The sequence below is a fragment of the Vidua chalybeata genome, chromosome Z (assembly GCF_026979565.1).
Source record: "Vidua chalybeata isolate OUT-0048 chromosome Z, bVidCha1 merged haplotype, whole genome shotgun sequence".
Taxonomy (NCBI): domain Eukaryota; kingdom Metazoa; phylum Chordata; class Aves; order Passeriformes; family Viduidae; genus Vidua; species Vidua chalybeata.
The window spans coordinates 41,705,559-41,732,966 of NC_071570.1; the positions used below are offsets into that span (position 1 = coordinate 41,705,559).

At 39.6% G+C, this 27,408-nt stretch overlaps 1 protein-coding gene across 5 annotated transcripts in view; it reads right to left on the minus strand.

Moving 5' to 3' along the window:
• Positions 1-27,408, minus strand: part of UNC13B (unc-13 homolog B) — a 206,015-nt gene that overhangs the window by 136,061 nt on the left and 42,546 nt on the right. For all 5 annotated transcript variants that reach the window (XM_053931585.1, XM_053931584.1, XM_053931583.1 and 2 more), the window contains 2 exons: positions 25,378-25,435; positions 7,653-7,875 (listed from right to left, as the gene is read on the minus strand). In XM_053931585.1, coding sequence (XP_053787560.1) covers positions 7,653-7,875; positions 25,378-25,435 — 281 coding nt within the window. The remainder of the gene's footprint in view (positions 1-7,652; positions 7,876-25,377; positions 25,436-27,408) is intronic.

A 27,408-nucleotide genomic window follows, 5' to 3' on the forward strand; every position in this document is an offset into this window, starting at 1 on the left:
AGAGATTCATTTGATCCTTTGTTTAAACAAGTTGGAAGAATTCTAGATTCTGCATCCTGGTGAGGAATATGCCTACTATTTACAGACTTTCCAGACAAGTCCTGTACATTGGCTTGCAGATTTAGGGTCTCAGGGAGCACAGGATGCCCACTGTGGGGAACATGAGACTCAGTTGTTTCATTTATTCTTGCACTGGATGGGTGGTCAGTAATGGAAGATTCCACTTTTTTCACATTATCCTGCTTCTCCTTTGGTTTTGGCAGCAGATTTTTTAAGAAGCTGGAAGCTTCCTGCTTTTCTCCAGTGCTGCTTTGACTGTCAGGAGCCGTTCCTGAATTACTGGGTTTTGTCTCCAAGCTAGAATCCTCACCTCTATCAAAAAGCTTCATGAAGCCCAAAGAATTTGGTTTTGTCTTCTCTTGCTTACATTCAGACAAGTTTTCACTTGAGGCAAACCTAAATAAACCAGAAAATAATCCAGGAGAAGTGCTTTTCTGGCTATCACTCTCACTTTTAGCAGTTGAGTCTTGATTATTGGCCGTGTTTTCATTTGAAGAAATATGAAGAAAGCCAGAAAGAAAACCTGGTGTGTGCTTCTTCTGAGTATCATCTGCACATGGAGCTTCTGGCCCTTTGGCTGAAGAGGTGGATTCAACTGAGCCTTTGCTTAAGTCTGCTGCATTCACTCCCTCTTTCATCAGTCCTTTTACATTTCTAGGTTCTTCTTGAGTACTCTTAGATTTCTGCTGCTCTTCTTTGGCCTTAAGGGTAGCAGAGGCACTATCGTGGTGTTTTTCTCTGTTTACATGGACAGTAGATAGGTTTTCTTTAGTCATGTTTCTTCTTTGCAAAAGTTCCTCCTTATTGTCTGATAAATTTGGAACTGAGCTAGATTTTATTGAAACAGCATTTCCTGAATTACTGTTTCTTCTTTCATGCAGGGAACTACCACTAGAACCCTGATGACTTTTTTGGTACTGTGTAGGTGCTAGATTTTCTGCAGAAGAAAATTTAAATAATGATGACATAAAGCCTCCTTTCTCATTCCTCTGTTCCTGCTTTGCTGATGAACCCAGCCCACTGATAAAAGGAAGTTTTCCAGTGAAAGGAAATGAGCGCTCTTCCTTTGATGAACTATTTTGTCTTATATCCTCCTCAGACTTATGATCTTTAAAGTGTTCAGATGTACATTCTTTCTTCTGTTGTTCTGCAGAAGGAAGCAACAATTGACTGAAAGACTTTTTGAGTGGGCTAAAAAAGCTTTCAGATGCTGTACCCTGATCTTGAGGCTGAGACTTAGGTTCCACATGACCTCTGTTTTCCTTGTTTGCCAGTCCATGGTCTGCAGGATGCTGATCCTCTGAGTGATTTGCAGGAGGCTGGTCCCTGGCCATGGGCGCACCCTCTACCAAAGCGGCACTTGGCTGACTTGTAATAGGAGGCAGATCTGGTTGCTTCTGTGGCACATCTGGCTGCTTGGGAGCCAAGAGACCATCAAGATTGGCTTTCAGGCTGAAGGAACTGACTGAGTTTGTGAGCCTGCCAAAGATGGAAGACACAGACGTGCTACTTGCATTTACCTCTGCCTCACTTCTGGTCTCACTTTTCTGTGCCACTGGAACAGTGCTGCTGGTCTTGGCTGACATCTGTCCAGATGATGTTTCACTCCTTTTTGTCTCTTCAGCTTTCACAACATGGCTGTCCTTGGTGTGCTCCTCTTTTGTGACTTCTTGTTTTGGCACTTCCTTCTCAGAGAAGATCTTTAAAGGATTAAACATGCCTAGAACTGAATTCACAACTGAATGCTGGTTCTGCTGGCTGTCAGCAGAATTTCCTTGTGTTTGCTGGGGAGGATGTGGTGCAGAAGCCTTACTGTCTGCCTCAGTGGTTTCTGGCCTGTTGGAGTTTGTGTTCTGGGCTCTTTTATTACTGCTCACCTGAGATGGTAGCAAAGACTGAATGGAGAACTTAGTGTCAGATTTACTATCTGCTGTACTTCCAGAAGAAGAACTCTCACTTTTAGCCTTAATGGTAAATACATTCAAGATTCCACCTTCTGATGAGTTTTTGTTTTCTGTATTCTCTGGAGTGGAAGACACAAGTTTTTCAACAGAGGCTGTGAGTTGCTTTGTGCTTGACCCCACCTTCTCTGTGAAAGAGTTGAAGAGGGAATTCACTGTATTTTTCATACCTGACAAGTCCGAAAGAGATTCAGATTTGCCTTTGGTACTCTCCTCTTCAGCAAGATGTTTGGTCTGCTCAGAATTTTTAGCTTCTGCTGAATTATCAGCATTATCCTGCTTCTGTGGCACATTCTCAACATTTTTTTTTGTTTCTGACAATGTACCAAATTTGCTGATTTCTTCCTCCTTTTCAGCCAAGTATTCAGAGACTGATTCTACCAGACACTGAAGTTCATCCATTGTGTCTATGTACTCCTCATTGGGTTCTTCAACAGGAGAGAGTGTTAAGTCTTGCACAGGATAATCATGCTTCCTCTCTTTAGTTTTACATTTTTTATCAGAGCTATCTTTTAACTGGGAGCCCATATTTGCAGGGAAATTAGCAGTTATGTTTCTCAAATGGTTGATGTCAGAATCATACCATCTTCTTGAAAGTTCCCCCATTTCATCATCTGAAACAGGCGAGTACTGGAACTCATCAGAAGCACTGCTGTCAAATTCCTCCAGGACATCGACAGGCACAAAAGTGTTTTCTAGCATCCTCATGTGTTTCATGTCCTCAGTGTTACTCAGGTGAAGTGAGTCCTCATGGTTCATCCCCTGCTTGTTGGGCAACTTGCCACTTTTAACCATTAACCCATTTTTGTATGGACGCAGGACTGGATAAGCAGGCAACCCCTTACCTTTGGAGTTCCTGGTATATTTTCTAACTCTATCATATATAGGGAAATTATCAATGGGTTCAGAACCAGCTGCCACACCATTGAAATAAACTGATTTCTCCCCAGGAAACTGCAGACTTCCATTACTTTGCAGGCTTATTCGTTCTCTCTCTTCAAAATTGTATCGCAGTTTCTTTTTCCTTCTTCTATCAATTGTCTCATATTCCTGAGGATATCTAGGGACATCTACAGACCCTGACTCCAGACACACATTTTGGCAGTACCTTGATCTTTCACAGTGATTTAAATTTTCTCTTTTTGAGAGAGTTTGCATCTTTTTCATGTTTTTCTCATGCCAACTTCTAGTTTTATGAGTTTTTTCTAAGAAATCCTCTATTAACAGTTTTCCTAGCTTTTCATAGTTACTCTCCTGTTCTTCTTCTCCATCTTCAGTGTCAAATGGAATGATCCTGACACTTTCATTTCTAGCGAGAGATCCTTGTCTAAGATGAGAAATAAAGGGAGTGGGAGGGAAAGGAAGAGAGGCAGCAAAAAAAAAAAAATAGGAAGGGAAAAACAACGGTTTTAAAAAAAGCTATAGGAAGGACAGAAAAAAATAGTAATGGAAAAACATGCATTAAATAAATGAAAATTAAAATCAGAAACACTCAAAATAACAGAATTGAACACCTGCCAATCTACCATCATTACACTTCAATCAAATAGTCAAAAAAAGCAGCATGGGTTGTGAGATTCCATCGGTTATGTCTGCACAAAATTTAGAAATGCCTTTTTGAGGGAGAACAGCTTTCTGTAATCAAGTGAGGGCACACAGCCTTGGCTGTACCAGTACTCTGCTGTTGCTTTTTTAGGCATGCTGAAAAGAAGTCTCTTACTGCAGTAACAGGACTACTTTGAGATGCAGTGCCCACACGCACCATTCCACTATGCTGTGCCTGCATTTTGGTCGCACTGGGCTGCAGACTTTGTTTTAGCAGTATTCATAAAGCCTTCAGGGACCCTGTATCTCCTAGGGCTGGCAACAGAGCAGAGATTTCATCTGGAGACTTAGGAGTCGCTGGACTCCAGGCAAGTGAGGACAGGGGACAAAATGCATGAGCAACGAGTGGAATTTCAGCTGTTTCACCGTTCGTCTTTGCTGGGAGAGCTCTTGCTGCAGCTCTTGTCAAGGTACCCCTACCGACACAAAACTAAGATTCTCAGAGCTGTTACTGGACCAGAAGGAAACATAAAACACTTATGCTGGATATTAGCCCATTATAAGCCTAGGATGATTTTCAGGATCTGTACTTCCCATTTATAATGCATCTGAACAGATACAGCAATTTATAATTGTCCATTGTGGGAGAATGGATTAAGCTGTGAAACAATCTGATGCTTCCTAGAAACACAAGTAAATGACCCTTGGGATTTTGGGATTAATTCTTATCCCTTGGTCAGCAAGACAATCTCAATCATTCAACAGCCCCAAGGGTAGTAGCAAAGAAACAACTTCTTCATCTAAACCTCACAAGGACAGCTTCTGACAATCTACATACAAACAATCAGGTAGAAAGTGGATGTAAAAACATCAACACAATCATCTGAAAGACGCAGCTTTCCCTCACATCATCCATTGCTGAGAAATGAGGAGCATAAGGGTATGTGTGTCCCTGACCCCCTAGTGCCAGAGAAGGGAAAAGACAGAGGGCACACAGGCATTTTACAGATACTGCTAATCCAAGTCTTCACCACGAGAGCTGGACGGAGCACAGCAACATAGGATACAGATGGGATAGTCCTGAAAGAGAGATGGGTCATTTCATTTTCTACTGTTGTTTTAGTGCTGCATTTCCAACAATATTAGCTAACTTATTGTAACTGGAAAGATGCTCATTACTTTAAATGAATCCTGTTATACACAGTTTAGAACACTTTTTATACTTCTTGCTCACCAGGGCCACCATAGTTACTGGATCAAGCCCTTCCAAAACTCAGCTGAAGGCAATGGGCACTACATGAATGTCTGAGGAGCCATCATCTGTAAATGCTGAACCAAAAAAATTGACTAATTTAGGCATAAAGAAAATTACTTTTCTTCCTAATTGAGCTTCTTTCCCTGTATGTGCTTTCTCTGCTCTTTTACAAAGCATCTCTTTTATTAGAAATAATGATGAGAAACCCAACACGTGAGAAGAGAAAAAGTCCAGCATTTAACTACTACAGATCTAAAAAACAGCTGAGGCAAACAGCAGGTATCAGCTGAAATGTACCAGAGGAACACTTCAAAGCAGCAACAGTGGGGAGACAGGGAGAGAGGTGCAGAGAGGGTAACCCACTCATCTGACAGGTCTAAAGACTCCGATGTGGACTCTTAGATCAGTGTGGCCTCTCAGAGTGGAATCTATGCTATCATACTGAGCAAGACTAGTGAGGTATGGAGAACAGTTAAAGAAAATGAGCATTGCAAAGAAAAGTTAGTGCTTAAACAAAAACCAAAAAAACCCAAAAAACCCAAAACAGAGGGAAAGATGTCTGCTCTTCTGAAGCCAAACTAGTTGCTGACAGCAAAACAAACTCCAAGGACACGTAACAATATTGCTACCATCCTTCGCAGAGGTTGGAAGAAAATACATTACTTCTATCAAAGGAATATGATCACGTGTAACAGCTAATAAAGAGAAGCAGAACTTTTTCATCTAAACCCAAATATTGTAAGAAAAAAAACCCAGGTGCTAGAACAGACAGTTTAAACTGAGGCATTTTGGCACTGACAACCTTCTGCCCAGTTCAAGACAGGTTTCAGCAGGTTCTTGTCTGGTTCTTCTGGGTCTGCCCAGGAGAGCCTCCTACAAGCCCTCATTTTCACAGTAATGATCAGCTGCAGTCTGCCAGGAACACTGACTTCATCAGGTGACTGCCTGGTACACAGCACTGAGAGCTGCTAGGAACAAAAGTCAAATAAAATTTGTTCCTGCAATACTCAGCTACAACTTTGTTTTGAAAATATTTCAGATCTACCCACATGCTTCTTTTCAGCCAGCTTGTTAGAAATACCTTTTTGGTTAGTAAGAGAATCCCACGTAGCTTCTTTGGAAAGCTTATTTGCATATTTTATGTTTTAAGATTAAATATGTAGCAAAGAATCTTGTTGGCCAAGTAGAAAATGCACATGGGAACAGGAACACTCAGATCACCATTGAGGATTTGCATTTCTGGACTGAAAGTAATTTTCAACCATAGCAAACTACAAAGCTCATGGTTTTCAAGTAAACTTTATCAGTCCAGATCCTTTCACATCAATACCTTAATGAAATCAGGGGGAAAAAAAAGGAATATATTCCAGCTTGGTATTCCCTAAGAATTCAAACCAGCAGTGGTTCTTTGGGAGGTCTAGATACAGACAGAAATTCACATACACACTGACTCCAAGCAAAGTAAGCCATGAAAAACTACATGTATTGTCAACACCACTCCAAGAAATCACACAACTCCAAAAATATGCTGCCACCATTGGCTTCCCGTAACTGGGGTTCCAACATCACTGTTCAGCTCAGCTCTTTCAAAAAGAAAAAGCCTCAGCTCATCTTTTCAGTTACTTCTTCAGCAACTGTACCACTGCAAGCCAGCAGCACAGACTCACATGGGAAAGGGAATAACTTGCTTATATGTAAGACATTTAATGAACTCGGAATAGAGCACTAGGAATGACACATCACACTGCAGTAAATGCATTTTGTTGGCACATTTGCTGCTACTCTTGAAATCTCAGTAACAGTAACAACATTAGATGTTACCATTAAACTTCACCCTTTACCACTAATGCTCATACATCAAGAAGGGCAAAACTTAGCCTCAGCCACCAAAGACAATAAACGAATTTAGGTTCAGACTTCAGAAAACAAGAACATTCAGAAAACAAGAACACCAAGGGACATAAGGTAGAAAAAAATCAGTTATAATACAAATAAAACTCTGCACCTCTAACTGTGATAGTGCCTAAATAGCTGCCTCTTCCTTCCTCACCAAAGGCAGAAGCAGCAGCTTAGCCTGTTCTACAGAACTTCTCTTAGCAAGCTGACCAAAGTTAGCAGCACTGTCCAAAATCTTCTGCTTTCGCCTTGCACAGCTAGCTCTAGCTCACAGCCATTGATCCTGGTAAGTTAATGCTGCAATGCTCAATAGCTCAACAAGTTAAAAACACTTGTGAAACTACTAATTTATGGTTAAAAAAAAAAAAATCAGAGCAAACAAATTATCTTTCATACAGCTGAAAGTAAATCTAAAGAGAAAGCACACCATTCAACAGCGTTATATGATAACAGGAACAGAAGGAAAAAAACCCAACCACTAATCTGTTACAGACTTTCTTCTTGAATACATTGTTTTGGCACATCTAATAGAACTGGAGCTAATCCAGAAGAGAAAATAAAACTGCACCAAGAAAGAAGGTCCCAATAGGATAACTGCTAGAATATGTTTTCACTGGCTTGATAGGCACACCTACACCATGGTACCAGAACAAGCAACTACCCACTACTCTAGCCTAGTAAGAGGAAAGAATAACCAAGAGCAAATGACCTGAAGCTGAGCATATCTGTTAAGGGTAACTCCCTGAACTGCCAGATCTGGTGTAACACATACCCTCACGGGTTTTTCCTGGTTCACAGCAGAATCCCAGGGCCAACAACACACGTTAACACTTTCCTACCAGAAGACTTGTAGAGCCCTTGATCTGCCCTCCCCTGCCAGCTCGGTACCTTCCTGGCCTGTAGTGGAAAAACAACGGGGAAAGGCGAGCACTCACCTGGTGACCACATGCTCCTGATAATCCAGATCATAGTTCTGGAGGGAGTCGGCACAGGGATCCCGCAGGACTCCCTGCTGCTGCAGGCGAGCCGGGCCCGTGAACTGGTGCACGGAGGCGTTGGGCTGTACAGTGGTGTGGTATGGAGGGGGAATGCTGCTGCTCGTCTCGCTGCGGTAGTCGCTGTCCCGGTCATCCACGGCACTGTCAGCATCTTCAAAGGCTAAGAGACAAAAGCAGTTTAAGGGCACAGCTCTCTCAAGTTGCATTGCTGGGACAGTGGAGCCCATTTAGTTCTGGAAGAATGACAAAAAAATCACTATTTCTGCTGTGGCTGTACCTCCATCTGGGAGCTGGCTATAACCTCCAATTCTCTCTAGTGTGCATCAAGGAACTGCAGTGATTAGATCCACACCCTCCTTTCCCCCTTCCTATTACAGGCAGAGAGGTGCAAAAAGATTATTTTTTTTTTAATTATTACTAATAGGCAGATTAAGATACCTTTATTTAAAACAAAAGAAAACACCCCCCAACAAAAAAATAACCAAACAACAACAACAAAAAAAAAACCCAGCACTCAAAATTTCAGGTACTTTACAGCTGCCAAAATGAACCTTTAGATATTGGAAAAGAAAAAAAAAAAAAAACAAAACAAAAACAAAAAAAAAAACCCTCAAATACACTTTGTGGAAAGGAGCTCTTTCTGAAAACTTTTCAGCCTTAAAGCTGTAATACTGTCATTTCTTCTCAGCATTCCTAATCAGAACTTTGTGGTTCTGAATTTTTTTAAATCCATTTTTTTAGGGGTTTGTTGTTGTTTTTTTTTTTTTTTTTTTTTTTTTTTAAGTATTAGTTTAAGTTAAGATAAATTAATGGAAAGTACTCAGTAGAAAAATCAGAACAACTGGGAGAGCAGTTCTGCCTATAAACAATTATACTACTTCTTATAGGGGAAAATTGCTACATTTAACACATACAGGTAAATTAACTTAAGCACAGTACTTAACACTGACAATAACCTTCACAAAGGAAAAAAGCTTCTTTCCAATGAGTCCCTCTCCCTGCAGAAACACTTCTGCTTGGTAATTCTTCAGGAAATGAGAATGCCAAGTTATAATGAGGTAAAGTATCAAAAATATATGGCTGTGTATGGCTGTGCAGGATGCAGGGTTATCTTTGCAAGCTTAAAGTGACGCACCATAAGGCAGTGGAGTGCACCATTAACATACTTGAAACAAAAGAAAATAAGGATCAGCCATTATTCATTCTCTCTGCCACCAAGTCTGTCTAAAAAGGATAATCAAATTAATGCCCTCTCTGGTAGGTTATCCAGTGGTGTGTGTCCTACACAGTCATTCATAATGAGGCTGAACAATAAAGTGAAAGTACTTTTTACATGCCAGATCCTTAAAGAACCCTGCATTTAAGTGCTGAAATTCCAAGCAGATGGAATGCAGCCTCAGGGAACCCCCTTTTCTTCCATGGGTGTTTCCCATACCTCTAACTCAACTTCCATTTTTTTTTAATTTAAGGTAAAATTTGTTCTCAGTGATTTTTTCAATTCCTTCACAACATAGTAAGATTAGCACTCTAAAGTGGATGGAAAAGGAGAAAAAATAGCAACAGTAAACATCTGCAAAATGTGGACCACTTGAAAAAGCCCTACTCTACACTCTTTAAGTGGAACCAATTCAATTTGATTGTCCACAGCGAAAATGGAGTTAAGCCTCCTGCCTTTTAGTAGTTTAAATGCTGCAGGGTTCTTGTCAGTCTCTAGTCAATTGAATAGAAATTAGTATCAATCATATGCTGCTGTATCCAGCTTTATTAAAAGCACTGTGACCACGAATTTTATCCCAGTTCAGTGCTTAGGAAAAATATTCAATATTTGCTACACAAAAATTATTTCATATGCCAAACCCCACTGAGGAGCACCAAACTTCCAGCCTGTGGAGCAAAGGCCGATATATTTGTCAATCACGAGGCTCACACTGGCCTCACAAGAATAACAAGCTATTACTCAGCTGAGCAAGTCATTGTTATTGCTCAGTATTTGAGCCATTGCCATCTAATGAATAATAATTAGTTCTACTGGACAGAAAACACACTGCTCCAAAGAGTCTTTTAATGCCTCACTTTGCTGCTCAACAAATTTCTTCATCCCATCAGATGTAACTGTCATTTAAGATAAAACCTGGAAGTTCTTCAGCTCTGGCTCCATAATCACCACAGCACTTGCAGAGGCTGAAGGCAGCCTAACTGAGATAAAGGTTTAAGATCTGGTAGAAGTCACCAGACCAACAGTTTTAGGGAAAAACAACTTAGCTAGTCTCAAATATGTAACAAAAAAATACAAATCAGTAGCAACATTATCTGGGTGAAAAAACCTGAATCCGCTAATACTGGGAGTGCAAAGACTTACAGTTATGTTTATTAGGAAGCATAACACTGCTTCATGAGTCAGCAACTCTGACCAGTTGACAGGTTCAGAGAATTCCAAATGAATCAGACTGTTGCAGAAGCACTATCTGGGTTTGTTAACCAGTCATCACATCTCACTTCAGCACTATCAAATGGAAGATTTCCAACATAAACCACAGTATCTCTAAGCAACATCCAAAAATAGCTGATTAGCATAAATGTTAACCCAATATTTAGAGCATATACGTTTATAAAAGCTAACACCAGAATTTCTCAGAGTTCTTACTGGTTTTTAGCAGGAGGAAGTCTCTTTGAGGTGACAACACAAAATGCCTCACTGAGGCATGTTTAAAGGATGCAAGGCTCCATGAGGCAGGAACGTGTTTTTTTCTCTGATGTATGCCCCATGAACCTAACAGCATCCACAGCTTTTAATATCAGACAGAAATCCTCAACGCATAAGAGTGAATTCAAAAAACTCTTAGTCATGCTGAACTGCAACTACCCTACGAGCAATCTCACTTTATTTAAAAGAAGTGTTCTCAAACAAAGACATTGCTCAGCCTGATCAAAATCATTAAAACCTGGCCCATATGCGGCTTACAGTGCACATTTCCTTTGGAAGAAAGTGTTTTCTGGAATGCCAACATATAGAGATGATCCCATTCATTAACATACTTGACAATTAAATTTTAATTAAGAGACTGACAAGAACTTGCAGAAGTGGCTTTGGGGATGCAGCACCCCTTCAAATGGAGGCATTAGCGCTCGTGTTTCAGCAAAATATGCCTCACAACACACATGATGTAATAAATTCAAGTAGTTTTCTTCAAACAGGTGATAAAACAAGTCTTCTGTAAGCAAAGTTGGAGCTTAGCCTTGGTCTCGGAAGATCAATAAAATTGGTAGTAAGACACATAAAAAGGCGGTAATTTTTTTACCCCAGTTTGAGAAATTTCACATATACCAAAGAGCTGTCAAGGGATGAAAACTGTTTCTTTGTCACTGGAGACAAAGAAGACCACACCCAGAGAGCTGTGGGTAAGGCTGAAGGGCAGGACAGAAGCATGCTGTTCATGTTTCATTATTGAATATTCATGCATATAGGCAGCCTAAGAAGAAAACCCATTGGGGCAGTCACATCACACAGTAGGATTTCACAGAATGGGGAAAATCAAGGAAGGAGATATTTTCCGTGACTGTTATTCCTCCCTCTAACTCCTGCCACCAGAAATTATAACATGACTGCTGCAGGGTAGAACACATACAGTTTTTAATATCTTGACCTCAAAAACACTTTGACAGTCCTGCTATGCCAGCTCAACTAGTCCCCTTTAGCCTCTGGCAGCTTGCTTTAAATCAAACTTCAGGACAGGAAGGAAAGCTAGCAGCAAAATTATTACAGGTGGCTGCATGAATGCACTTGAAGAAGTGGTTTTGCCTGGTTTAAGGTCTCATGGCACAGCAGGAGCTCCTCTCAAAATGTATTCAGTTGAAATTGCCTACCACTTTTCTAGCACAATGTGTCATCAGCCCCTGGGAGCTGATATCCAGTCCCCCAAGCTTAGTTATCCTCTACAAATTTAAGCAAAATCTTGGACAAAAGCAAAACCCTCATTAGTTCTCCAAAACAAGCACTGAACTTTTCACAGCTTTTGTCTATTTTAATAATGGTAGAAGAAAATAAAGTGTACTAACTGAAGGAATAACTTCCAAGTCAGCAAAAGTCTCTGCCAGCTCTACACCATGGGCCTTGCAATAAATTCACCTTCCCCTCCCGTCATCCATTTAAACTTCTTTTCATCATAGCTCCCAAGAGCTTCTTTCCTTAAGCCTCAGACCCCACTGCACCATCATCTACTGAACCATTGGTCCCTTCTGACAAATACACTTTCTAACATCTTATGACCAAAACATATACTACCTGAAAGAGGACTACTGAAGTAAGGAGGAAGGAAAAAAATCTCAAAAGGACACAAGGGTGTTTTCTGAGGCTCTTCTATATTTTTTTATTCTAAAACTGCCTAGATTTTGAGAAATTATTTAAATGGAACTTTGCAGGTCGTTAGTTCATTGTATTGCCCTCACAGCTTTAAGAATACATTAGAAATTTGCATATTTTGAAGACAGCATGTTTGCAATACTAAGTCTTCAGTTTAAGAGTTTTCATAATCCTGTTTTTCTCACTTGAAAAAGCTCTGCTGCTGAAACATTCAACAGCCAAGAACAGAACTGACAGGCTGAAGTACAAAGACTTCCTTGAACATCTACCATGCTTCTTCAAGTCTTTCCCTTTCCTAAAATGAAACTAGGTCAGCAGTACAAGATGCCTCTTTCCTAAAGCACCCTCTGCCCAATTAACAAGGGTCTGGGCTACAGCACTCCTCTTGCATGAAGCTCCCACCAGGAAAAAGTCTTCCTGCTACCAACATGCTGTTTTCTGCTGCTGCCTTCTCAGCTGCTTTTTAGAAGTTACAATTAGAAATGGAGTTCACTTAGAAACACCAGTAATACTGCCTCAAGGCTGACTCTAAGGATGCTAACATGATTTCAAAGAGGACAGCACAGCAAGGAAGAAGTGGAAGGAGGGACAGAGGGAGGGAGGGACCCTCATGAATACAAGTACCTTTTAAAGCAAAACCACCATACAGTGACTTTCCAGATAAAGAGGAGAAATACATGCACACAGCCCTCCTAGACTTCTCATTGACCAATGCCTAAACACCTCCTTTCCCTTCCAAATAACCAAAAATGGAAAATAAAGCTATTTAGGACACTAGTCCTCCTTACATTAGTGTGAAAAAGTTCATTAGTTACCTCTCGGTTATCCTACCACACCTCCAAGAATAAACAATTGAGACATCCAGCACTGACAGCACAGGTGAGTTGGTCAACACTGTCAATGCACAAAGAACTTACATTTGATCAAAGACAGCAGAACTTTGGAGGAAAGGAGGACAAAAAAATGTTGTGCGAGAAGAAATGGGGAAGTCTCTAGTGGAAGACTTCTAGAATGCAGAACAAGTCCACATACGAAATGCACTGTAATGTTAGCTGGACATTAGGTTCAGAAGCAGTAAGAGCATCTTCTCCAAATTCCACTATGTCAAAAATGGAACAGCACGTGGCAGAATCTCTGCCCTGCTGGATGCAAGTCACAGTGATCTTTCTTTGAACGCTCCCCTAAGCAACACTCTCATTCTTGTCTCATACACAGGGAACAAACACCTTTGTTTTAAGACTGATGGATCAATCCTTGCATGTTCTATAGACTATGGAAGCCACACACTGGATCTTGCGCTTCTGCTCAACCTTGCCTGTTGGCATCTGTAGCACTTTCAGAAAGTGAAAGCACATTTTCTAAAACAAAGAACGAAAATTTTGCAGCCTAACCAGAAGTTAACATACCAGTCTTCAGGTGCAGCATCAACTTTAGAGATCACAGACAGCTGTAGTGTCTGAGTTTTTCCTGTCCAAGGCTGGTCAGCACTAGTGAAAGCAAAGCCCTGCCACTTCTGCCATGATACTGTCCCACTAAGGCTGAACACAACACAATACCTACAACCTCACTGGTGTGCAACAGACATTTCTTCTTTCAGATATACTCCTATTTGTAGTATTTGGAATACATTTCTACCATACCTTCTTATCTTAGTAAGACAATGACTACATATTTCCTTGTGCTTTTCCATTACTTCAAACACTGACTTGGGCTTACATAGGTATGAAGACCAACATAGAAGACACACACAAGCAAAAAACTAGAATCACCTTTATAGGACAAGAATAATAGCCCAATTCCACCATCATGTCCTCAAATTTCAGTAGAAGACACAAGCAACTCATATAAAACATGACCAAAACAAAGCTAAAAAGTGAAAAAATGAACAGCCATCCATCCACACAAATATGAAGACTAAGTGAAAGAAAATACAATGGAACAGACTTTCTATATGCATGAATATTTCCACTGTTCCTTGTACTGGAGCATGCTGCATCACTATACGATCAGAAAGCTTGCAAGAAATCAAACTGTTACGTACTCAGCTGCTCTCCCCATCCGAAATAACTCCAGTTGCCTGCATGTAACACAAATGGCAGAAAAGAATAGGAATGGAAAAAGAAAGCTTAGAAAAAACAAACCACAAGCATACTTTTCATGTATTTAAAATGCCTCATAGATTGTGAGCTTGAAAATTTAAGGAGTCTTTTTCTTTATAAATACAACATTAAGTTTATGCTGGGGCTTGCTCCTCATGTCCAGTTTGTTTATAAGACATTCTGAAATCTCAGATCATTATAAACTCTTGGAATTGATAAGCAATCATGCATTTATTAACATAAGCAGACAAAACACTTATCAATCAACCTAGCAAAAGCAGTTAAATACTGTTATTTCCTAGGATACTCAAATATCTCAGAAACCACAGCCCAGTTTAGAGCAGTATCTGATTCTGGCACAACTCTGCTAATCAAGTGGCAAAAGTCACTTCACATTTCCATTTCTGTCCCCTTTGCACAATAAAGTTAACCCAGTGATGAGCATCACTTCAATAATAACTGTAAAGAGTACTTTGTTAGGCAGATAAACACACTGGTAAAAAGCTTAAGGGCTCTCATGACATTCTAAGGCAAACACGCATGAAGTTAATCCTGCATCAGTAAGCAAACCTTTCCATGTTAAAATTGAAGGTGAAAACAAATTCATGCTAAAGCTGCACAGTGAGTTTGTAAGACATTAAAGTTTTTACTTCTCAATACCCATGTTGTCACCCCAAGGTCATACTCGGTACCATAGAGGCAACAAACCAGTACATACAGCCCCTCAAAGCTTTTCGGAACCATGCACACAACTTGCAACTCCAAGAAATGCTTCAGAACCAGCATTTCTAGAATACAATGTAAAAAACGCTTTAAGAAGTTACATTTACAGGAGTGTTGATGCGTAAAGTGCGACAGACAATAAACAAATTCATCTCATGTAGACAGAACAAAAGCAAGAGCTTTCTGTCCTGGCTACCATCTCTAGCTACCAGCCAGGCATACAAATGCATCAGAGCTACAACTAGATTGCACCTTTCTTTTCAGAAACAAAAGGTCTACAAAGCAACACAGTCCCTCAGATGCACATCAGTACTTCAAGGCCCCTGGATTAGGCTCTGACAATCACACATGTGGTGCTTTGCACAAGCATAGGCATTACTCAGGTTCAAGTGGCACTTTTATATCTAGTAGAATTTCAAAAGTAGGCCATTACTTTCTGGTTCCTATAGTAGTATTTAGAGAAGAAAAACAAAAGTAACACATGTATGTTTGCTTTGGTCATTAAAGGAAGCAACCCTGACTAAGTGGAATGACAACTGAATGACAATTTTTATGGTGCCGATTTAGAAAGAACCACTGGTATAATGCTGAACACATGCAGTTACCATAGAGTATAGAAGGTTTATTCCTCTGCTGTGTACAGTTCTTTTTTACTGAATTTAACAACAGAAGAAAACTGAAGTCCATCAAGTCAAGCACCAACAATCTACAGCCTGAGACAAGACAAATGCCACTCAGCAGCAAGAGTAACAATGCAGCTGTGCCAGGTGTGCTGGTGAGATAAAGATGTATCCAAATGCATCAAAAACCTGCCAGGATCCACCTAACACTGTTTGCATGACCCTGACCACAGGGCTATCACCTCAGGCTTGTTTTTCACAACAAAAAACCTAAATACAAGGTTTAACAGAGGTCTGAGTGCTATTTTGGGGGGAAGGAGGAGAAGAAAAAGAGGAACATACAACCAAGCTGGCAAAGAAAACAGATGTAAAAGACATGGCAAAGAAATGAAAAGGGAAGACAACCAGGAGAAAGGGTATGAAAAGCAGAGACAGGGAGAGAAGACATAGTAGAGAGGAACACAGGAAAGCGGACTGAGGAAGGAGGGAGATGTTTACAGAGCTCTGCACTGAGCTTTCATTTGCTGTATCCAAAAGTTTCCATTAAAGACAATTTCCTATTAATGCAGAAGTTGAACAACAGCTTATATGCATCTTATTCCTGAAAGTCTCAAGACACTAACAGTTGTAATAGCAACCCCAGCACATCCTTCCATCAAAATGTCTGTATCTCAGGTGAACAGTAAGACGCAAAGGAAGGAACATTAAAATATGAGCAGTTTGTATTGCTATCAAAGATTCAGAAAAACTCTGTAGTGACATAGCATTATTGCAGTCAGGCTACATGCTAGTGAAATGCATGTCATTACTAACTAATGAATGCACATGTAAAACCCCAGAGCAACTGGGTAAGAAACACTAGAAGCTAACTATAAATTTCTGAAGCTGGAATGGAGATCAGAAAAACCACTGAGGAAATGGAGCTTATCTGTCCTCCAGGTTTCACAAAGATAAAAATCCCAGACTGCTAGCCTCTGCACAAACCACTGTACTCAATCTGCATGGAAGGAATGAGTGACCTCTGAAACCAGCTGAGAATGTTCCTAACTACTATTTCCTTGACAGAAAAAGGCTTTGGCCTGTTGTTGGCACAACTCATCACTTGAAACTGCAAAAAGGAGAAAACCACCAAGTGCTAAGACAACCCTCACGGATACAAGGTCTGTCCTTGGAGGAGAAGCTTTACCACTGCCCACAGATAAAAAAGTCCTCAAACTGACAGTGATGACCTTGAACCAGCTACTTACCTGTCCACCTCATTGCTACTAAGTTCCTTATGAACAGCATGAAAATCCCACAGACTTTCCACGCCCAAGGCAAATAGCAGCCAATGCCAAGCAGGGCAGGGTGAGGAGAGGAGCAGCTGCCCTTAGACAGCAGCTCCCTACCCTGCACATTTTCTCACACTGAGAAGCTGAGTTTGGCTGGCCAGGGTATTCTTCAGCTATAGACTAGGGAAAGCAATGCTGCAGGAGCTAAGAGAAAAAGATGCAATGACAGAGAGTAAGGGATTTTCAGTCAGAAATTCAAAACTCTGCTCATTTGTTTTTACTAACACCCACTTCACTTTAGTGTCTACCATTTTGGGGAAAAATGAATTTATTAAAGATTCAACACATATGCTGCTTCATTTTAGATTCAGGAGCTAACAGTATATATCTCAGTCCTTTAGCATAATCGCAGAAGACCTGGGTTGAGTCTTGATATTTTGAAGGTTAATGAAAACATAATTTCTTTTTAGCCTTTTCAAGTTGTTTTTCTGCTTCATAAAAGAAGTACTCATAATCATGATTTGTTAAAACATCCCTTCCAGATCACCTTTGGAACAAATTTAAACCTGCACAAACAAACTAAAAACACCAAGAAGCCCAGACAGATAGAAATTGGGAAGTTTTAATTCCAAAATCATACAACAACATACAGCAGCAATGGAATACATGATACAGACAAGTCAGACTAGTCACTCCATGTGTTCACAAATACCAACAGCATGTGGCTTGGTTATCACATTATTTTGTATCTGTAAGTTTCAGTACTCAAAAATGAGGTTTCCTATAAACCTCCATTTAAGGACTAAGCAATGCAAGCAGCCTGGTGCCTTGGAAGCTAAAACATTTTTGCCATTAACACATTTTATAAAGCACATCTAAGTTCCCACTGTTAGCTGAATATACCATATGCTTGTTCTGTGCCTCAGTTATGCAACCATTCAAGGAGGAACTCCTCCTCCCCACTTTACACTGTCAAGCCTGGATCAGCAGGGACACTGTAAAAAGCAGAATATTCCAAGTTTTTAATGCCATCTGATTTGACTGCCTGTGTGCCATTCTGTTTACAAGCCTCTGAGATTGGGTGGGACCTACTATCCCTGTCAGAACATTATCATTTGCTGCTGACCACTATTTATAGTCATGCTGGTGAATTATTCAATCCTCCTGTTATATCCCATGTTTAGCACATACAGAAATCATCTAAGTAAGTTTATAAAAGCAAATTAAACTCCAGATAGTATATTTGATTCTGATAAAGTACCATTTGCAGAATATTCTGGTCAGTTCTTTTATCTGTGTTTAAGCAATCTCCTTTTCCCATGGCTAATACCCTCAACACAGTGTGAACAGATCTTAGATTCCATAAAAATCTACATTCCTCCAGCATTCAACGTACTTCTCAAAACTAAACAGGTGGTATTTTAGTGGAATAAACTTCTAAAATAGAAAATATACACTGAATAGCTTTTTAGAAGTTTTCAGTAAGCACAATGCCAAAGGTTTTATTACAAGTACCACCATTTCCAGCTCAGTTTTGGAACACTCCAGACGAGAACTAAGGCCTCTGCATAAAAGGAGATAAGAAAGCACAAGAGGCAGATGAGCTGAAAGGGTCTGACAGAGACGAGGACAGGTACTGGAGTGTGAGACTGGAGCGCTCTCCTTGCTCCCCAGTTCACTGCATTCAGCTTATGCTGAAATTTTTGAGTATTTTATTTCACTAAACAAGATGGCCCTTCTGGCCACCTTTATGCTGGCTAAACAAAATCAGACTGATATTTGAGAATTTAAGCAGAGCTTGGATCACCATCAAATCATCCAGTGTACCCACTAACTTATTACAACCCTGTGCAAATCATCAGTAACCACAGTAAAAAGACTCAGGCAGAGTGCCACCTAATTTGATCTTCAATGGAAAATGGTAACATTTCTACCACTGCACTGATGCCTAACATGGCTGTCTTGTCTTACAAATTTCCAGGCTACCAAGTCACACACACTATTTGGCTAAGAGATTTAAACACAGTTACAGACAAAAGATTTAAATACCCCTTCCTGAGATACAATTTTGGACTATAGTTGATCACCTGATATGACATACATGCACAGACAAATTTAATTTGCAGCAGCAGAGATAAAAGATTTGGTGCCTTTTTTTCTTCAGGCTTTTAATTTTGGACTTTAGGTACACTAAAGCCTCACTGGTAGAGGACACATATTTATGGCTTGTGCATAAAGTTAGGGAATTGTTTTTTATCAGTTTAAAATCTTTAATTTTTAAAAAGTTTGTATTTCACTGTCATAACAAATTTTAAATTGATTTGCTCCTATTACCATGATATTAAATGATGACTAATAAAGTTTAAAGTCCTTAAAAAAACTGCACTAGAAACAAAAAGAAGCTTTCATGAAGAGCTCTAGATAAATTATGAAAGCTAGAGTGTTTAAATGAGTATTTGCTTTGTCTGATCACTGCTTATAGAGACACTTGTCAGTATTGGCAGTGTTCAGCATTTCAGTAAGAACTTTACAGTTGGGGTTTATTTAAAAGTAAAAACTTTATTTCCGTGTCACCACCTTTCAGAATACAGCCCATACTCTAGGAAAACAACAACTAAAAATCTGTATTTAGAGGATTGGCAGCAAAATCAAGGCCCTAGACTTCTCTAGAGTTCAGTAGTACATCAAACTTTGTTACTGTATAATCTCCTAATATAACCAGTATTTTTATTTTTAAATTCCATATGCTGATTACTCTTCCTTAGGCATATCCAGTCCTGAAGTAGCAGATTCATCCTAAAACTGCAGGCAATCATTTTAAAGTAAAAGCTTGAATCTATTTTCCTTTCAGCAGATCTATCATGCCTTCAGTCAGCCCAGACAGTGAGTGCCACAAAGCCACAGGAAAACAAGTATCCCAGAGGGGATTTATCTTAAACAAAGAGAAACAGGAGATGCCAGTCACCCAGAAGCAGAGAAGCCAAGGATCTAGCTTTCCCAGCCCATCAGTAAACTACCACAAAAAAGCTCATACAATGGTTCCCCTTGTACGGACTAAAGAAGTTTTTCCCTGGCCTAGCTTAAATAAATAAATAAATAAATAAAGCCCATTCATGTGTGCTCTTTTGAATTACACTTACACTGAACAGTCTTTTGAGTTGTAACTGCACTGCAGCCAGTGCTACTCCTACTAGAGCTCAGCTATACAATTATTGCAACACAATCTTCAGTGTCACCTACCCTTGAGAAGGGTAAAATAATCATTATTATGATTACTTTACCCTTCCCAAACTGGTGTGGAGTAGAGATGTTGTAGGTAGCTGCTGACCTCTGTTGTTTAAGTGCAGAATCAGGCTGATAACCAGAAAAAAAACAGCAAGAATCTTGATGTATAGCACACACCTTTACAACAAAGAGGGCAGTGTCACCTCAGCATTCTCAGTGCTGTCTGACCCTCCACTATCACAGATCATGCACCTCTATGAACCATTAGGAGAGGCATTTTCTGGCCTGTTTAAGTGTTTTGATGCTGCCTGGCCTTGAAAGACTGGTAGAGAAGATCACTTTTTTAATATACTATTACCACAGAAGAAAAGAAGCAAGTTCTCTGCCATTTGCTGCCTCAGGGTCAGTTCATCCCACAGCAGGGCTGGATCCTCCAACCCAGTGGGGATATCTCATGTGCCAGTGGCACATAAATGGCTACAGAAAATGCTACATCCACGCTACAGCACAAATACAAAATCACTATTTGGGAGCTTGCTGGGGAGTAAGGGGCTGGGAAGGCAATAATCTGGCTGTCAAGCAGACAAAACTCCTCATCAGTGCCATGGGGAAGCGTCATCATAGCAGCATTACAGTCAGTCTGTTCAGGGGAATGAAAAAGCCTTCCCAATGTACCAGTGGAATTTGAGCTCCCAAAAAGAAAACCAGTGAGCATCAGGAATGAAACCTCTCAAAGTCAGCCTTTGTGGTACCTCTGAAATAGCAGTGCATGCGCAGGAATTAGAAGAATTTTGCAAAACCAAATTTCTTCAAATATCAGCAGTAAAGAAGGGTCACCACAACAAACTGATCTGGCATCAAATGGCACCCATTCCTAAAATGTGTATAAAACATTTTGCCAGATTTTAAGTAGATAAAAAGCCACTTATGTATCTAAAAAAACTGCAGCATTTTTGTCCTGCATGCATGTGCACAAACGCATGCTCCAAAGAGCATTAAGAGATGTAATCTTGTTTTTTTTTCTCTCTCATCTTATGGCAGGACAAGCACAGGCTGGCTTTGGTTCTTTCTACTGGTAAAACAGCATATGAGAAGCTATTGCTTCTTTTGTAGCCAGTATCAGCTAGTATCTATCCAGAGCCAAGCAAAATTTTTACCTTCTTCTGATAAAAAAGAAGCACAACAAAACCTACAATAAAACACACACACATATATATGAAAAGAAAAAAAAAAAAAAACACCACCACACACAACCCCCAAAAACTTACAAAATAAAAAAAAAAAACCAAAGAAACAAATGTACAAATTAAAAAACCCAAACCAAGCAACCAAAAAAAAAAACAAAAAAAAACAAAAAACAAAAAAACAAACAAAAAAAAAAATAAAACAAAAAAAAAAAAAACCAAAAAACACCACCACAGCCCTGGTAACCAGGAATTTCACAGAGCAAAGGACTAAAGGAAATGGAACAAAAACACTGAAGCTGACAATAAGAGACACTTAGGTTATCCTTCCTGAGAACCATTTTGAACAAACTTTCTCTCTTCCAGATTTGTAAACTCCCTGACAAATGGTGTAGGGCAGTATTTACAGCAGCTGATATTAACCAAGTCTGCCAAACTGATTCTGCAAAGATGCAGAATATCTTTCTCATCCCAGTTTGCACTGAAACTGATCCAAGTCAGATCTGCATTTAAAACACTCACAGTGTTACTCATGTGTGCATTATAATGGACTTCTATGTGTCCAGAAATTATCTTAAGCATGCAAGGAAAACATTTCTGTAACTCTTCACAATAAATAACTCAGAGCTTATTGACACAATGCCAAAGTAATCAAATAATATGTTTTCAATCTGTATAATTTAAAGTGAATTTCCAGACAACAAAACCTGCTTTCTTTTCAATTTACATTTAATTTCAGGCTGTTGGTAAAATCCAATATGGAGATGCTGCAGTTTTCTAACAATGACATATCAAAACATTAATAATTATGACTATATTTAATAGAAAGGCAAACAAAACTGGATGCATGGACACTCTAGTACTTTGATTATTGCTTGGGACCACTGGAATCAACTGGAAGCACGTTATCTTTCTGGGGCAGGAGGAATACATAGGGACGCACAGCAGTTGGGAGTTAAAAATGAAATGGTTAACTATAATGAAGGAAAGAGGCTGAAGTGCCAAAATCAGTAGGGCTTAGAAAAGACTGTATATGCAACAGAACCACCTGCCTCATTTAAGAATAGGTAGGAAGCCCAGATCCCACATTACCTCAGAAATTATGGGTCAGTGTCTTCTAAGAATTGTGACTGTGAAAGGGAGCCTGAAAGCTCAACAATCTCTGGAAAAATTAGAGCTCCCAGTGTGGGCTGAGATTTCCCATGGCACCATGCCAAGGCAGCAGCCCATATATGCCCAGGGACAAAAACCCACCCTCAGATCAGAAGCGGGCTTTCAGATGGGGCCACCTCTCTTCTCTCACATCCTGCTCCGTCCTTCTCCCCCCTCCACGCTCTACTCAGGGGAGATAACAGAATAGCTGCATCCCTGCAGGAAGTGGGAAACCACCAGAAGAAAAGCTGGTTTGGAAAAGGAAAAAGATGTGTGGAAAGTACAGATGCAGAAGAGAGCAGAAGTGTAATCTAATTTTAACATGCAAGGACGTGTATTCTCCTAATGAAAATGAAAAAATGAACCTGATCCTGCCTGCTGGAGTAGGATTTTCTCTAGCTGGAACAAGGACATCAAAATGGTCTTCTGAGAGCTGCCAGAGTGGCCAAGCAGGACACCAGTGGCACGTGCAGTTATGTACAATTATTTTTTTAAGTGCAAGCTATATGGAATGTTTTGCAGAACTTTTGTTCTATAGTGCCTCAGGTTTTAAGATTGTTTTCCTAATCCTTCAAAAACCACAAAACTTTCTCGCCGAGTAAAACCTACTCACACTGAGCATGTTTTTTTCCTTCTTCTAAATAAATGCTTAGTTTGGTGTCCAGCAGACTGTGTCTTGTTCCAAACAGTAACCATACTTTATCTTATCATCTATTGAGATGATGAAAATGAAAAATGATGTGGTGGAAAACTGGATGAATCTTAAAAGCGTTCTTGTTTTTATTATTATATCTAAAAATATACCTACCAATTACTTACCTACATGGTAAGTAAGAACATTCTATATTGAACACATTTTAGTGTGGTAAAGGACCCACCCTGCTCCTGTGTAAAAAGGGCTGAGCTCCTATGTCACATGTCAGGTCAGCTTTCAATAGAAATACAATCTGTGTGTGTTTTGTGTTAAACTCTTGAGTCTCAAAGGACTGTGATGTATTGAGGCAAACTGACTGAAACTTAAGCACAAGTTGATGCAGACAGAGTTCATTTTTCAAAAGTACTTCTATATTAAATGTCTATTTTGTATTTTTTCCATGTAGATATTCATAGGCATCAGATACCTGCAGGCAGTAAACAAGCCAAAGTACATGCAGCGCCATCAGCTTTATTGAAAATTCTTAAATACATTAACAACAGACTGCTGTGAATGTTTAACATCCATTCTAATGAGTGTGTTAATCCCATGAATGATTATATTAATTCCTATGTGACATCAATTGTTCAAACCACAGGGCCTTCAAGTGAATATTGCAAAAGGTCACTTTCCAGAAAGATGCAGGCTGTTAACAGGAAGCAAAACAAGGATGGCCACTGTGCTGCATCTCATTGTGTCTGTCTGCAAGAGCCCAGTTGGTTCTCCAGGGGAGATACCAGCTACAGGGGGATGTAAAAGCACCCTGATGTGGGAACAGGTGCAGGTATTTTCCCCGCACAGAAGCATTCCCTCTAATTTACCCATACATCTCAATACTTGGGAGATTGAATCAAATCAGCCTCCCTCAAACAAAAGGAAAACCCAGGGCACAGAGCCAGGCAAATAATTTCCACAAATAACACATTCATTTCTTGGACACTTCATACAGCAGACAGTTTTTCTTTGACTTTTTAACATTATGGGTTCTGCATACTATGTTAGTATGATTTAATCAAATATTAGTTTCTCCCAAAATGTTTTTTATTTACAGGCCTAACAAATCAACTGTAACCTTTTGACCATTTAAAAAACAAAACACACCAGAAAATCCCCAAAACAGAACAACAGCAGCACAACAACAACAAACCCCCCCCCAAAAAAAAAAAAAAAAAAAAAAACAACAACAACAAAAAAAAAAACCACCAACAAACAAAAAACCACCCCACCAGACAAAAAACCTCAGCTTTATTCTTCACATACTTTTTTTTCCTAAAAGGGAAGACACATAAAGTGTTACTTAAAATGAACTAGAATGAAAGTATTACTAGAATACTTTTATATAGTTCTACATGTTCCAGCTACACAGCACAATCAGGTTTCCTAGGCAATTGGTTAATGTCTAGAGTTGTTGAAGATACTTTAAAGATAAAATAACAATAGTACACAGAGAAATTAATTCTACTCAAAAAAGGTAAACAGTAATTAGCATTTCCTAATGTTATCAGTTTTGAGATCCTATAATCAGCCTAATGGATAAACAGTCTGCAATGTGTAATATGCACATCCTAAAAGATTTGAAATAGAGTATAAAAGATTTGTTTAAATTATGAGACTTGAATTTTATTAATGTTGTTGTCAAAAGTAGGTAAGACATTCACAAGAGACATCACTGAGCTTTCATCTATTGTATGTTAAAAGCAGTGTTTCAGAAATCTAATTTTTCAGATCATCAGACACAGTAAGTGCTATATTATTTTCCCATCCACGTTTTCAGAAGCATAAAAAATGCAAGATAAGCACATTAGTAAAAAATATTTTTCCATCCATCAACGCAGCATTGAAAAGTAATATTGAAGAAATTAGACATCAAGTACACAAACTTCTGGTGCATTTTAAAACGCTACCAGTAGTACTTGTCTCCATCTATTTTCTCCCTCTTAAAATTTCATTAAACAGTAATAAAAATTATATTTAACACAGGAAGTTTTAGCAGAACATAGCATAATACAGTCACGTGAAAACACACAGCATTTTCTTACTGGTATAAATATTACAAGGGTCTGACAATCTCAGTGACTTTGAACACATTTTCTGTTCCTATTGCACACAAGGACAAGAGCAACTGCAAGACTCAATGCCCGACTTCACTTCCTGGCATCAGAAGCTGCAGAGCAATATTTTGAGGAGCACAGCTTTTCATAACTGCACAGAAATTTAAGTATTTCTAATAAGAAAATGTTGGTCAGATGTACCATCACTTGACATCTAACCACAAAAGGAAATCAAGTACACTGAAAGAGGAAAAAATATTGAGAAGAATTAAGTCTAACTTACAACACTGGGAGGCAGCACTGGGCAATGGTTTCTTCTGGACTTCCTCCTGAAAGGGATACTAAAGGAAGGAAAGAAAAAATAGGAAGGAATATAGAGAGATAAGAAAGCAAGTGGTAACTTTATGACAGCATGCCACACATAAGAGAAAATATCCCTGGTATTATCAAAGCATAGTATCTATAAGCATAATAACCATAATATATTCTCCATTATATCTGTATTTAAACACACTCCCCGAAGTGTCCTCTTTTTTAATGCCAAAATCACATTACAAAGTACACTTCTGTTTAAGGTGAAGTCTGCTTTAGAAGAAACACAGGCCCTATTACCAATTCTGAGACCTTCAATTAGACATTGAAAAGAACTGACTCTCCACACCACAATGCCAGTGTGATAGAGAACTCCAAACTGGGAATAAGTCTGTTTATGTTTAGACACTCCAGCACAGCCTCAGCAGTTGAAATCTCATGTGCGCTCACAGTAAATCTGGAGTAGGAGATGGCAGCAGTTAGGTAATTAATGTGCCTGGCAAGGCAAGAACACAATGTTTGCCCAGCCAGTGCTTGTAAACTCTCATGTGATCCACTTCACATTCAAAGTGAAGAATTTTTCATCTCATTTAATACTAAATTAGAGAACACAGATGTATTTCAATTAGCCAGCTTTGACTTTTTACAAAGCTGTTTGGTACAGCATCAAAGCGTTCCCTAAGGGAAGGCCAGTGGTTTTATTTTGTTATTCTCTTCTATCTTGTATTACATAAAGATATGAGAAAATTAGGACAATTGACCAAAATAACGAGCACAGTATTTGCTAAGAAAAATAGATTTGACAACAAAGGAAGTGGCAAACTTAGCAAGCTGGTGCTGCAGCCTGTGCAAAACACAGCCACCAGACAGTCTCTCCTTGGATTTCGTAGGGATTAATGACCAGCTCTGTGCAGGGAAGGTGATAACCTGAAGACTTCCGCTAAGGTATCTTCCAATCTGTGCTATTTAAAATGCACAAGGGATCCTGAAAAGTGGTTAGTCTTATCATCAGCAAACTGCCAACCCACTGAGTTAATCAGGACTGTGAAAACAAGAACTGCCAGATCTCACAGCACTGACTGCTTGACAAAGCTGTGAAAGGAAGTCTGCTGATGAGCAATTTCAGTAGCACAGGACAGCAGTGGTTTTTGAATTATTATCCTCAGAGATGCCAGAATGGCAGCAGTTTGCTCTTTTTAAGGCATCAGCCCAACGGGTATCAAGAGTCCCAAAATGAAAACAGAAAATATTTATTAAGTGTTTGTAGGAAGAGAGGGTGGAAAGCCTTTCTGTGACACCATCTGAACTCCAAACGAATCTGCTTCTTCAATACTCCTCTGCAGCTTTCACCTGTTCATTCATCATCTCAAACAGAGAAAGGTGCACTTAAAACAAAGAAGACAAAGGCACAAAGCTGTCTTGTGCTAAAAACCACTGAGCAGACCAGGATGCTGCAGCCTAAAAGGTAAGGTCTGTAAAGCTGAGCGGCAGGGACTGAATGCATCAGGATCAGTAATTTAATTTCTCCAAACAAACCTGCCTACAGCTGGTTTCTCAAACACTGGATTTGTTTGCTCAGAGCAATTAAGATATTTCTTCAGGCAATGCACAATTAAGGTGCTGAATTCCTTTGTGAAAGCATAACTGACCTGGGTGCATTTAAAGGGCAACTGGCATCCACAAAAGAGAAATCCACTGAGTGCTGTTCAACACAAGGATATTGCCTCTGGCTCTGGAAGCTTCTGAGCTACAAGTCACTGCTAGTTAGGGGAATACCAAGGAAGATCTTATCCCTATTCTGGGTGCCTGGCGAATATGGAGAACTTTAGAAGAACCACCTGAGGTCAGGCCCTGCACAGTTTTTTTTCTCCCCGGTCACAGGGAATATCCATAATAAATCTGAAATCATTAGGTCACAAATATGCAGGTATTACTTCATTACTGGTATTTGGTAAAAGCGTGCAGTTAGCAAGCAGATGTGTGGCACTGCAGGGGAAGAGGA